Genomic DNA, 12,945 nt, shown 5'->3' with positions numbered 1-12,945 from the left:
CTCTGTCATAGAAACAAACAGAGCATGGCTTTGTGTCCGCGGTTTCACTTTTACATTGCAGAAAACGCTCGTCTGTAGCCCAATCATTCAAAACTAAAGACCTATTTTACCTGACCTACATGTTTCTACTTTCTGGCTCAGACTCCCGGGATGCTCTTAATGGGCACACAAATTAATCATCATAAGTAAGGAACTATCAAAACTATGAAAACATTTAAAATAATCCCTATTTAATCTATAAATAACGTGTCTCACAGAAAATACATGATTAGCATTACTGATCAGATGGAGGTCATTACAACTAAATTAATTAATTTTAGGTGTGCCGAAGAATTTTCTATCCCATCATGGTGTGCCACGGTTTGGAAACCACTGTTTTAGTCCATTCCATTGGTCCTTAAGTGAAATCTCCACTCAATCGGGGCCCTGTGCCATGCAAAACGAACTCGCCCATGGTCAATGAGCGTCATCACTATCTTTCCTTTGTGGTACATCAAACAATTATTATTACCAGCTGAGATAAATGTTGATGAGTTGATTTTACTCCTGGCTCAGAGTTTGTCTGGGCATTGTTTTAACATCATTTTAAAATCTACTCTGAGCTGTGTTTTTTTGTTGTCTTAAAACAGGATTCACAGGACCTTTTCTGAGATGCTTTGTGGGATACAGGCCCATGTGGCAGAAAGGATAATACTCAAGGCATTGTCAAAAAACATTTATTTATTCTAACCAGGAAAGCTGCTTTCCCTGAGAACAAGTAACTCAATATTACAAAATAAGACATCTACACAATGTAGATTAGTCACATTAATATTCCCAGTCAGTGCAATTAGCAGCTATTCACAGTATTCTAAAGGAATTAAGGCATACATGATGAATCTGTTATGGCACATAATATGTACTTTGTCATTCCAGTTAAGAAAAAGACTATGTAATGACTCTGGGGAAGCAAGTTCTACCCTATTGTTATTCCCCCCATCCCTGACATATTTCATTAAAACAGGCTCAGGTCATAAGCTTCTCATGAATACCCCCTGTGCTTTACTCTCTCTCCCACTCTCTCCTTCAGGTCATGACCAAAGCCCTTTTTAATAGTTACTGTACCTAGTACAATAGTTACTGTTTGTATGTCACAAAGGTGCTTTGAGTGTAATGAGCTGTTCTTACCAAGAGTTTAGCTCCTACCAGAGCTTGAAAACACCAGTTCAACATTGACAAGAGCGAACCTCTCAACACATAGCAATGTCATTTTTCAGCTTTGCTGTAAAATGTATTTCCAGGGATCATTGATTTCTTCAGTCTTTTGTATTGTATGTCATTTTTTTAAACAACACATAAAGGCTGATATTTTGTCTTTTAAAGGCATAGACATAAATAATACTGAGCTGTTCAGTCTTAACTTAAGTGTAATACCCAATGCTCACATGAAGCAAAGTAAAGATTTGCACCATATCCAAGGTGTACATTATTCTTTGGCTCACTGGTTATTAGAACTGGGGCTACCTGCTCATTCTCTATGACTCACTATGAGCCCCTGACCCCAATATGAGCTTTCTGTCATCCACATCGGACTATAGAGAGGACATGAATACTCTCATAAACAAGTGCTTAATCCACATCTCTCTCGGCAAGCCACGTCCCACATCCTGGGAGCTGCTGTCTGTTAGTCTGTGGTTTACAGTGGAAAATTTCAATTTCACCCTCTTTCCTCCGGCTCACATTTCTGTGATATCCATTGTGTCTTGAATGTCAATCACCTCGAATCCAGGGTTGTCAATACCTAGCTTCCTGTGGTGGTTGTTTTGGTTATTGTTGTGATTGGTTTGGTCTGGATCACTCTGAAAGCATTGGACACAGTGTGGAGTCGTCACCGGCACGGTTCTGGAGAAGTTGGAGAAGTCCACATGGTACTTGCCTGTCTTGGTGCGGGAGATGATGGGCAGGAAGCTGTATCCCCATTGGACCTCCTGGGGGATGAAGGAGGTCCGTACCTGGCAGGCGGAGCTGGTGGACTCGGCCATCCCGTCCAGGAAGACCACCAGCTCAAAGTCCTGCTGCTGGAGGGTGTCCGCTGACATGTCGTAAAATGGACTGGCCTTGTCGATGATGTGGTACAATGTCAGCGGGCAGACAAAAAACAGGTTGTCCTTGCCAGCGTCCACTGCAAAGTCAATGCCTACCTGGTCGAGAATTATAGTCTCACCTTCCGGCGTGACAGTTGTCCTAAGCAGCTTGCCGTAGATTTGGCTCCCGATTAGCAAGGTCTTGCGGAGGTTGGCCACTCGGATAAGCAGGCACAGGCTGCCCTTCTTCAGGCAGATGACCGCTGTGTTACTGAAGGTCACTGTCTTTGCCCTCTTCTTGGGAAGGGAGATCTTGGCCAGGATCACTCCACACATGAAGCAGTTGACAAAGACCCCAATGAGGGATTGGACGACAATGAGGGCCACGGTGCCAGGGCAGTGCCCAGTGAGTGCCCGTCCACCATAACCAATTGTTGTCTGGGTCTCCAAGGAGTACAGGAAAGCCGTGGTGAGTCCATTGACATTGTCTATACAACGAACGTGGCTGTCTGTGCGGTTCTGTCCAATCAGATCACCATTGCTCTTGGCAATCCAGTACCACAGAAGGCTGAAGACGAACCAGCTGCCTGTGAAGGAGGCGACGAAGAGGAGGAGGACGAAACGCCAGCGGATCTCCACAACCGTCGTCCAGAAATCCCCCAGGTAGGCAAATTGGTTGTGGTACTCGATGTTGCCAAACTCAATGTTGCAGCGGCCATCTTTGGTCACCAGACGAGTCCGGCGGATTATGCGCTCCATCACGTGGTCGTGGATGTGCCTCTGGACGAACTGGAACATCCTGGAGCTTTGGGAAAAAGTGTATAAGACCGGGATAAACCACAATGGAGAAACCACAACTAGCAAACACTAATTTAAGTTGGTTATAGAAAATGAACATCAATAAAATGAATATATATATATATATATATATTATTATCTCAGTCAAAGTTTTGGGAACGAGTTTACTAACCTTCTTTTTGTTTCATAAAACACCTCGTCAGCAATAGATTTGAAAATGTATCTTTGATATTCCACTCATTTATATTCCTAACAACACATATTACATTGGTCTTAGATATATTAGATAAAAACACAACATTTTGAGTGTCTCAGGAGATTAAATAATTGATTTCACAGTTACTCTCCCTACAAAGTGGTGAGGGTAGATTTGTGGTTCTAATTGTTCCACTTTTGTTCCACAAAACTAATCCCTGGCAGCAGTTCCACTGAAGGGAAACCAGACAATAGTAATGACCTTGCACTTTAAAACTTGCTGGCCTACATGACTATGGCAACACAATTAAATGTTTAACATAGGTCACTCATCCTCTAATAAAACTCAATGAGGCAACACTATTCCTGCCATTAAAAGACCATAGCCTTTTTTCAGAATTAGAAAAGTGAAAACGTTCACCCTCCTCTCCTATTCAGCAAACAAAAACGTCTCACTTTATGAAAAATCACATAACAATACTTAAGAAATAGATCACTGTCACACTGTCGGTCTGTCTATCTGAACAGCAGAAAATCCATTTCACGTACCTGCTAAGTGAAACCATGGGCCAAACTGCAGAGACGGGATCGGTCTGGGACCTCACACTCCTCAGAGTGAGTTGCAATGTAGGCGTTGCAAAGGTTTTAATCCACAGGGAAATTTCCTAATCCCAGCCACATGCCACGGTGTACAGCCCTCATACAGACAGACAAGAGAGGCAAGTCGGAATGTTACGACAGTGCGTCACTATTTTAGCTCTTAGACCCAAGTCAACATCCCACCACACTCTCCTCCAGAGTCCCCAGTATAGCCACTCATCCCCAGTCAGGGTGTTGTGGTTGGCTGTGGCTCCCTCCCCCTGACCTGGTGGCTCATTGTACATGGTATCCACCACCACCACCACCACCACAAGTGAAGGCTCAACTCCAAAAATGTAGTATTCTGGATTCCATGGCCGCACAGTTTGCCAGAAGGCACACAATAACTATGGCAGACAGACGGTGCACCTATTGGAGAGGGGGCAATGTATCCAGTGCAGCACTCATGCTGTTGTTGTTTTCAACTCCACTGAGAACAGAGCTTTGCGTTGAGGCCCACACATTTTTTTCCACTAGTCCCCAAACACCCCTCCTCCTCAAAACTTTAGCCCTCTTAGTATTTGCATCAGAATGAAGTATGCTGGAGTGGCAGGGAGCAGTGGGCGATATTCCAGTGGCAGAATGAGTTTGGAAAAAAAACATTTCTCTCAACTGTGGAACACATAGTCGGATTGGCCATCTGGCAATTCTGGCAAATGCCAGAAAGGCCGGACCATCTTTTATTGGGGTGGGCTGGTCAAATCGTTTTAATAAATAAATAAGACAGATTTTTAAGACGTCTCATGGTCACCACAGATGCAAAAGTGCGACATAAGAGGATGCATCCAATAAAAAAAACTGATTCATCAAATTGTATTAGTCACATGCGCCGAATATAACAGAATATAACACCTTACAGTGAAATGCTTACTTACGAGCCCCTAACCAACAATGCAGTTAAAAAAATATATAAAAATATGAATAAGAAAAATAAATACATTTTGAAGTAACAAGTAATTAAAGAGCAGCAGCAAAATAACAATAGCGAGACTGTACAATAGCGAGACTGTAATATGTACATGTAGGTAGAGTTATTAAAGTGAATATGCATAGATGATAACAACAGAGAGTAGCAGCGGTGTAAAATAGAGAGGGGGGGTGTAAATAGTCTGGGTAGCCATTTGATTAGATGTTCCACCTGGTATAGAGGTCCTGGATGGCAGGAAGCTTTGCCCCTACCCTCTGTAGTGCCTTGCAGTCGGAGGCCGAGCAGTTGCCATACCAGGCAGTGATGCAACCAGTCAGGATGCTCTCGATGATGCAGCTGTAGAACCTTTTGAGGATCTGAGAACCCATGCCAAATCTTTTCAGTCACATGAGGGGCAATAGGTTTTGTCGTGCCCTCTTCACGACTGTCTTGGTATGCTTGGACCATGTTAGTTTGTTGGTGATATCGACCCCAAGAAACTTGAAGCTCTCAACCTGCTCCACTGCAGCCCCGTTGATGAGAATGGGGGCGTGCTCGGTCCTCTTTCCTGTAGTCCACAATCATCTCCTGTGTCTTGATCACATTGAAGGAGAGGTTGTTGTCATGGCACCACATTGCCAGGTCTCTGACCTCCTCCCCATAGGCTGTCTTGTCGGTGATCAGACCTACCACTGTTGTGTCATCTGCAAACTTAATGATGGTGTTGGAGTCGTGCCTGGCCGTGCAGTCATGAGTGAACAGGGAGTACAGGAGGGGACTGAGCATGCACCCCTGAGGGGCCCCTGTGTTGAGGATCAGCATGGCGGATGTGTTGTTACCTACCCTTACCATCTAGGGACACCCAATCAGGAAGTCCAGGATCCAGTTGCAGAGGGAGGTGTTTAGTCCAAGGGTCCTTAGCTTATTGATGAGCTTTGAGGGCACTATGGTGTTGAACACTAAGCTGTAGTCAATGAATAGCATTCTCACATAGGTGTTCCGTTTGTCCAGGTGGGAAAGGGCAGTGTGGAGTGCAATAGAGATTGCATCATCTGTGAATCTGTTAGGGCAGTATGAAAATTGGAGTGGGTCTAAGGTTTCTGGGATAATGGTGTTGATGTGAGCCATGACCATCCTTTCAAAGCACTTCATGGCTACAGACATGAGTGCTACGGGTCGGTAGTAATTTATGCAGGCTACCTTGGTGGTCTGCTTAAAACATGTTGGTATTACAGACTCGGACAGGGAGAGGATGAAAATGTCAGTGAAGACACTTGCATGCTCGCAGGACACGTCCTGGTAATCCGTCTTGGCTTGCGGCCTTGTGAATGTTGACATGTTTAAAGGTCTTACTCACATTAGCTACAGAGAGTGTGATCACACAGTCTTCCGGAACAGCTGGTGCTCTCATGCATGTTTCAGTGTTATTTTTGCTTACTAGGGCGCATAGATGTAGTTTAGCTCGTGTCACTGGGCAGCTCTCGGCTGTGCTTCCCTTTGTAGCCTGTAATGGTTTGCAAGCACTGCCACATCTGACGAGGGTCGGAGATGGTGTAGTACGATTAGATCTTAGTCCTGTATTGACGCTTTGCCTGTTTGATGGTTCGTCGGAGGAAATAGCGGGATTTCTTATTAGCTTCCGGGTTAGTGTCCGGCTCCTTGAAAGCCGCAGCTCTAGCCTTTAGGTCAATGCGGATGTTGCCTGTAATCCATAGCTTCTGGTTGTGGTGTGTACGTACGGTCACTGTGGGGACAGTGACCAATGCACTTATTGATTAAGCCAATGACTGAAGTGGTGTACTCCTCAATGCCATCGGAGGAATCCCGGAACACATTCCAGTCTGTGCTAGCAAAACAGTCCTGTAGCTTAGCATCTGCTTCATCTGACCACTTTTTTATTGATCTAGTCACGGGTGCTTCCTGCTTTACTTTTTGCTTGTAAGCTGGAATCAGGAGGATAGAATTATGGTCAGATTTGCCAAATGTAGGGTGAGGGAGAGCTCTGTATGCGTCTCTGTCTGTGGAGTAAAGGTGGTCCAGAGTTTTTTCCCTCTGGTTGCACATTTAACATGCTGATAAAAATTTGGTAAGACCGATTTAAGTTTCCCTGCATTAAAGTCCCTGGCCCCTAGGAGTGCCACCTCTGGTTGAGCGTTTTCCTGTTTGCTTATGGTGGAATACAGCTCATTTAGTGTGATCTTAGGGCCATGATCAGTCTGTGGTGGTATGTTAACAGCTACGAAAAATACAGATGAAAACTCTCTAGGTAGATAGTGTGGTCTACAGCTTATCATGAGATACTCAACCTCAGGCAAGCAAAACCTCAAGACTTCCTTAGATATCGTGAAAAAGCTGTTATTTACAAAAATACAAAGTCCCCCACTCGTCTTAATAGACACCTCTGTTTTATCCTGCCGATATAGCGTATAACCAGCCAGCTGTATGTTGATAATGTCATCGTTCAGCCACGACTCCGTGAAGCATAAGATATTACAGTTTAGAATGTCCCGTTGGTAGTTTAACCTTCGCGTAGGTCATCGATTTTATCTTCCAAAAATTGCACGTTTGCTGGGCAGAATGGAAGGCAGTGTGGGTTTATTCGATCTTCTACGAACTCTCAGAAGGCAGCCCGCAATCCGGCCCCTTTTTCTCCGCCTTCTCTTCACGCAAATGAGGGGGATCTGGGCCTGTTCCCGGGAAAGCAGTATGTCATTCACGTCGGGCTCGTCAGATTCGTTAACGTAAAAAAGGATTCTTCCAGTTCGTGGTGAGTAATCGCAGTTCTGATTTCAATAAGTTATTTTCGGTCATAAGAGACGGTAGCAGCAACATTATGTACAAAATCATTTAAAAAATAAATTACAAACAACGCAAAGAAAAAAACTAAAAACACAATTGGACAGAATCACGTAAAACATCAGCTTGAAAGATTGTGGATTGTTTTATTATGCTAATTATATTTCTGCGACGGCGCGGACTTCAACCTTAATAGAAAACCAACAGCATTTGGTTTTCTGTGTTCACAACAATGCTTAAACCACATCAGAGGACGACTTTTGAGATCGGGGAAAAATGTAAGAGACTTTGATTCTTGATTCTTGAGTGTCGTTGCCCTTTAATTCAGTGTGCATGCCCTACACTCATCACAGTTTGCAAATCAAATGCCCACTTGTAGTGCCACTGGACAGAAAAAAACAGGTAAGTTAACCTTTATTTATTGTAATTTCAATTAGGTTTGTAGTAGTTAAGTGTTGCGTTAGATTACATAGCTAACTCAATCTTTATTTCAAATCATTTTGGTGACTTCATAGAAATTGCTAGCTAGCACGCTCAGCAAAATAAAATCTATATAAATATACAGCCTTGTGTCATATCCAGCCTCGTGTCATAGTCACATCATGAGATTTGTAAATGAAAGAGGAATATAATAATATGAATCTAATGGAGTTTCCCCATCTCCCCATTTAGAGTATTTCTGTGCAGCTGTCGTGGAAATTTCCTGTATTTACCAAATCATGAGAGCAAACCACGCATAATTTATCGTTCAGCTTTGTCTCCTAAACTATGTTATTTTCTCAAACTCAGAACCATAAACCAATCCTCCATATCAACAGGCATATATCAAATCCATCCTATCTTGACAAGATCACAGAGACACATTGACTGGCACACAGACATTGTGGAGCCAAGAGATACACGCTTGACCTCTCCCCTCTCTCCGGCCCAAATAACTTAGTCTTGACAGAGAACAGATACTGCAACCCGGCCACAGTATTATACAAACACATTCTGATGAGAAGTAACTTACAAACATATGATGAATATAAAACATCTTACCTATGTTACCAACTAATTCTGATTATTCCCCAACACAGCACAAAAATGTCCTTATCCAGATGGTGTGACAAAGGCATTTCCTAACAGACCTGCTAACTTTCTTTGTTGTTACTTTTAGGGTTGGAACCAACATGCAGTACCTCCAGCAGGCAGAGAGGCAAGAACATTCATCCGCCAGCTCAGGGAAAAATTACACTATTCACAGCCCTGTGTAATGTTCAATGTAATTACATTGCTGAACTTTTTGAAACTTAATGTATTTGTATTGTTGTGAAAATGTAAAAATCAAAGGAAATGTATGGTTTAAACATGTCTTTAATGCTTATTCGTATTAGCTCTTAGTGATAATTCCAAGTGTTAATACATTTGTGTTTACATCATAATGACCAAAGATGTCTGACTTTATATGATATAAGGCATTTATGTATGCGTTTTGTCATTCATAAGGGGTCTGATTTTAAAGTCAGTACAGCATCATGCGATATAGTGTCTTTATGGATGTGTTATAAATGACCGAAGGTGTCTCACTTCAAACAAAGTATTACAGGAGATTATATAGGTTACTAACATCTGCTGATGTATTAAGGACAGCCACAAAGTCCTAAATAGTTTGACGTGTTGGTGCACCAGATCTTCCGTGCATTTGGGCGGAATTGTCTGGGAATGAGATTAGGTTTAATGTGACTATCATGACCTCACTTTAGTGTGTGTGCCATCCTTCATCACAACATGTCACCCTTTATAAAGCACATGTTTATGTCATATTTAACATAAGTGGGTTATGTCACTTTTGACATTGGTGATTATGTCACACAGTTATGCCACATTTATGAACCCTTTATAAAGCATGACATACAGTTATAGATGCTTTGTAATACATTAATGTAGTGCTTATGAAGGCTTTATAAACTGAACGTCATTTAAAGCTGGACTGAATGTGCCACTATAAACAATAACATGATAATTAAAACATTATAAATTACTCATAAAATGTAGTTAGGTAACACTAAATGGCTTCACTGAATTATCGGCTGATGTTGAAGAAATACTAAAAAAAAAGAGAATGGAAGTAATTGTAACTCAATTAGGACAACCAAATGATGAACTTGCCTTTTTTTACTAAGAGCTTGTGAAAACAAGTATGGTAATTATCAGTTGATGTACAAAAGTATATGGACACCCCTTCAAATTAGTGGCTTTGGCTATTTCAGCCACACCCTTTGCTGACAGGTGTATAAAATCGAGCACAATCAATCCCAGAATAACAGCAAAGGACCTTGTGAAGATGCTGGAGGAAACAGGTACAAAAGTATCTATATCCACAGTAAAACAAGACCTATATCGACATAACTTGAAAGGACGCTCAGCAAGGAAGACACTGCTCCAAAACTGCCATAAAGAAGCCAGACTACGGTTTGCAACTGCACATGGGGAAAAATATCGTACTTTTTGGAGAAATGTCCTCTGGTCTGATGAAACAAAAGGAGGGACTGGTGCACTTCACAAAATAGATGGCATCATGAGACAGGATAATTATGTGGATATATTGAAGCAACATCTCAAGACATCAGTCAGGAAGTTAAAGCTTGGTCGCAAATGGGTCCTCCAAATGAACAATGACCCAAGCATACTTCCAAAGTTGTGGCAAAATGACTTAAAGACAACAAAGTCAAGGTATTGGAGTGGCCATCACAAAGCCGTGACCTCAATCCTATATAAAATGTGTGGGCAAAATTCTCCCACCTTATTATGGAAAGCTTGTGGAAGGCTACCCGAAACGTTTGACCTCAAAGTTAAACAATTTAAAGGCAATGCCATCAAATACGTATTGAATGTATGTAAACTTCTGTCCCACTGGGAATGTGATGAAAGAAATAAAAGCTGAAATAATTCATTCTCTCTAATATTATTCTGACATTTCACATTCTTAAAATAAAGTGGTGATCCTAACTGACCTAAAACAGGGATTTTTTACTGGGATTAAATGTCAAGAATTGTGAAAAAGTGTGAAAAACTGAGTTTAAATGTATTTGGCTAAGGTGTATGTAAACATCTGACTTCAACTGTATGTGTTAACACCTGCTATGGATGTGTGAGACAGTGGATAGGCTCTTGGCCCAAGGAAGTGGTGTGGGGTGAAGTTGCCTGTAGATGCAGAAGTGCAGATGTTTACCCTGTCAGCTTGGGGATTCGATCTAGCAACTTTTCGGTTACTGGCCCAACACTCTAACCACTAGGCTACCTGAGCTCAAACCTTACTGTTGGGATGTCATAAGAATGCCCCTGCCTCGTTTCCAATGGGAAAAATTCAGAGGAAAAGCTAATTGAAGTTTCCTCGCCTGTCTGTGTGTTATTTTAAAAAACAAGGGTCATTTTAAGATGTCAGGCCTGAAATTCCGTTTAGCCAATTTCGCACAGTAAGTCACTACCCAAACCAGATCAAACCAGACCCAGCTGGTTTCAAGGGGCCAAGATGCATCATGTGATCTTCTACTGCAATCTAGTGGATGAACTGGGAAATTGCATGAGCTCTGATTACATCAGTGAAAAGGTTATGACTTCAGCTTTCTCCTCATATGTATATCAATCCTGTAAATTGAAAAATTAAAGCCATGCACAAGTGTGTACATGTGACCGTGTGTGTACGTGCGTCCCTGCATGTTTGTGTGTGTCTAATCCTGGAACACCCCAAATGTTGTGAACTCCATCTACACAGTGGGTATACCAATGTAGGATTAATTTAAATCACCCGATTGTTGCAGGAAATATCCTGCACAGAAGTTAATACAAACATGTAGTGTATTTGAGGAATAAAGGCTTCTAATGTACGTCATTTCCACTTTAACATTCAGACTTGATTTGCCCTAGCAACATTTTTTATCAACCCCCACACAAATGTTCATTAATTATAATCCACACAATAATTCACATTTCCTGTGGCTGCATGGTTATTTTCCTGCTGTGAGAAAATGCTCAAATTAAGATCCTACATCAGTAGATAGACCTCCTATATAGCAAATGTGTAATCCTTTTCCCGGTCTGCAGCAGATACACCCACCTAGAATATGATTGCCAATACAGTGCCTTGCAAAAGTACTCACCACCATTGAAATTTTTCCTATTTTGTTGCATTATAACCTGTAATTTAAATTGATTTGTATTTGGATTTCATGTAATGGACGTACAAAAAAATAAATAATAATAAAAACAGAAAAGTGGTGCGTGCATATGTATTCAACCCCTTTGCTATGAAGCCCCTAAATAAGATCTGGTGCCACCAATTACCTTCAGAAGTCATATAATTAGTTAAATAAAGTCCACCTGTGTGCAATCTAAGTGTCACATGATCTCAGTAGCAATACACCTGTTCTGAAAGGCCCCAGAGTCTGCAACACCACTAAGCAACACCAAGATTGGCAAATTCGCCACTGGCGCTATGTGCTCTTCACAGATGACAGCAGGTTCACACTGAGCACGTGACAGACGTGACAATCTGGAGACGCCGTGGAGAAGGTTCTGCTGCGTTCAACATCCTCCAGCATGACCGGTTTGGCGGTGGGTCAGTCATGGTGTGGGGTGGCATTTCTTTGGGGGGCCGCACAGCCCTCCATGTGCTCGCCAGAGGTAGCCTGACTGCCATTAGGTACCGAGATGAGATCCTCAGACCCCTTGTGAGACCATATGCTGGTGCGGTTGGCCCTGGGTTCCTCCTAATGCAAGACAATACTAGACCTCATGTGGCTGGAGTGTGTCAGCAGTTCCTGCAAGAGGAAGGCATTGATGCTATGGACTGGCCCGCCCGTTCCCCAGACCTGAATCCAATTGAGCACATCTGAGACATCATGTCTCGCTCCATCCACCAACAGACTGTCCAGGAGTTGGCGGATGCTTTAGTCCAGGTCTGGGAGGAGATCCCTCAGGAGACCATCCGCCACCTCATCAGGAGCATGCCCAGGCGTTGTAGGGAGGTCATACAGGCACGTGGAGGCCACACACACTACTGAGCCTCATTTTGACTTGTTTTAAGGACATTACATCAAAGTTGGATCAGCCTGTAGTGTGGTTTTCCACTTTAATTTTGAGTGTGACTCCAAATCCAGACCTCCATGGGTTGAAAAATTTGATTTCCATTGATCATTTTTGTGTGATTTTGTTGTCAGCACATTCAACTATGTAAAGAAAAAAGTATTTAATAATAATATTTCATTCATTCAGATCTAGGATGTGTTATTTTAGTGTTCCCTTTATTTTTTTGAGCAGTGTATTTGCAGTCAGTATATTCAGCTGGTAGAACATTATGGCACAATTGAATATTGTTACAGATCTATCCAGAAAGATACTTGTTTGGATCTGGTACTAACTGCATTATAGTTACACCCACTTATCAGAAATGTCATCGTTCACTTTTCGTATCACAGATGTGCACTTTCCCAATTGCTGAAACTTAGAAGGAGACGATTGCTCAAGACCAGACAAATTAGCATTTGTTTTGCCATTCAAAAAGGA

General features: G+C 42.2%; 1 protein-coding gene across 2 annotated transcripts; it reads right to left on the bottom strand.

Annotated features, from left to right (window-relative positions):
- Positions 1–1,015: 1,015 nt before the first annotated feature.
- Positions 1,016–3,637, bottom strand: LOC139422063 (ATP-sensitive inward rectifier potassium channel 1-like). 2 transcript variants are annotated; one of them, XM_071173209.1, is made up of 2 exons: positions 3,606–3,637; positions 1,016–2,868 (listed from the first exon to the last, which is right to left on the bottom strand). In XM_071173209.1, the coding sequence occupies exons 1-2, from the start codon at positions 3,620–3,622 to the stop codon at positions 1,716–1,718; spliced, it is 1,170 nt and encodes a 389-aa protein (XP_071029310.1). In that variant the 5' UTR covers positions 3,623–3,637; the 3' UTR covers positions 1,016–1,715. The 2 variants fall into 2 exon arrangements, with proteins under 2 accessions (XP_071029310.1, XP_071029311.1); XM_071173210.1 differs by lacking the exon at positions 3,606–3,637 and adding an exon at positions 3,210–3,225 and having other exon boundaries at positions 1,016–2,869.
- Positions 3,638–12,945: the final 9,308 nt, after the last annotated feature.

Source organism: Oncorhynchus clarkii, chromosome 12, assembly GCF_045791955.1.
Source record: "Oncorhynchus clarkii lewisi isolate Uvic-CL-2024 chromosome 12, UVic_Ocla_1.0, whole genome shotgun sequence".
Lineage (NCBI taxonomy): Eukaryota > Metazoa > Chordata > Actinopteri > Salmoniformes > Salmonidae > Oncorhynchus > Oncorhynchus clarkii.
The sequence above is the reverse complement of the archived record's forward strand: the minus strand, read 5'-3'. Positions and strand labels throughout refer to the sequence as shown.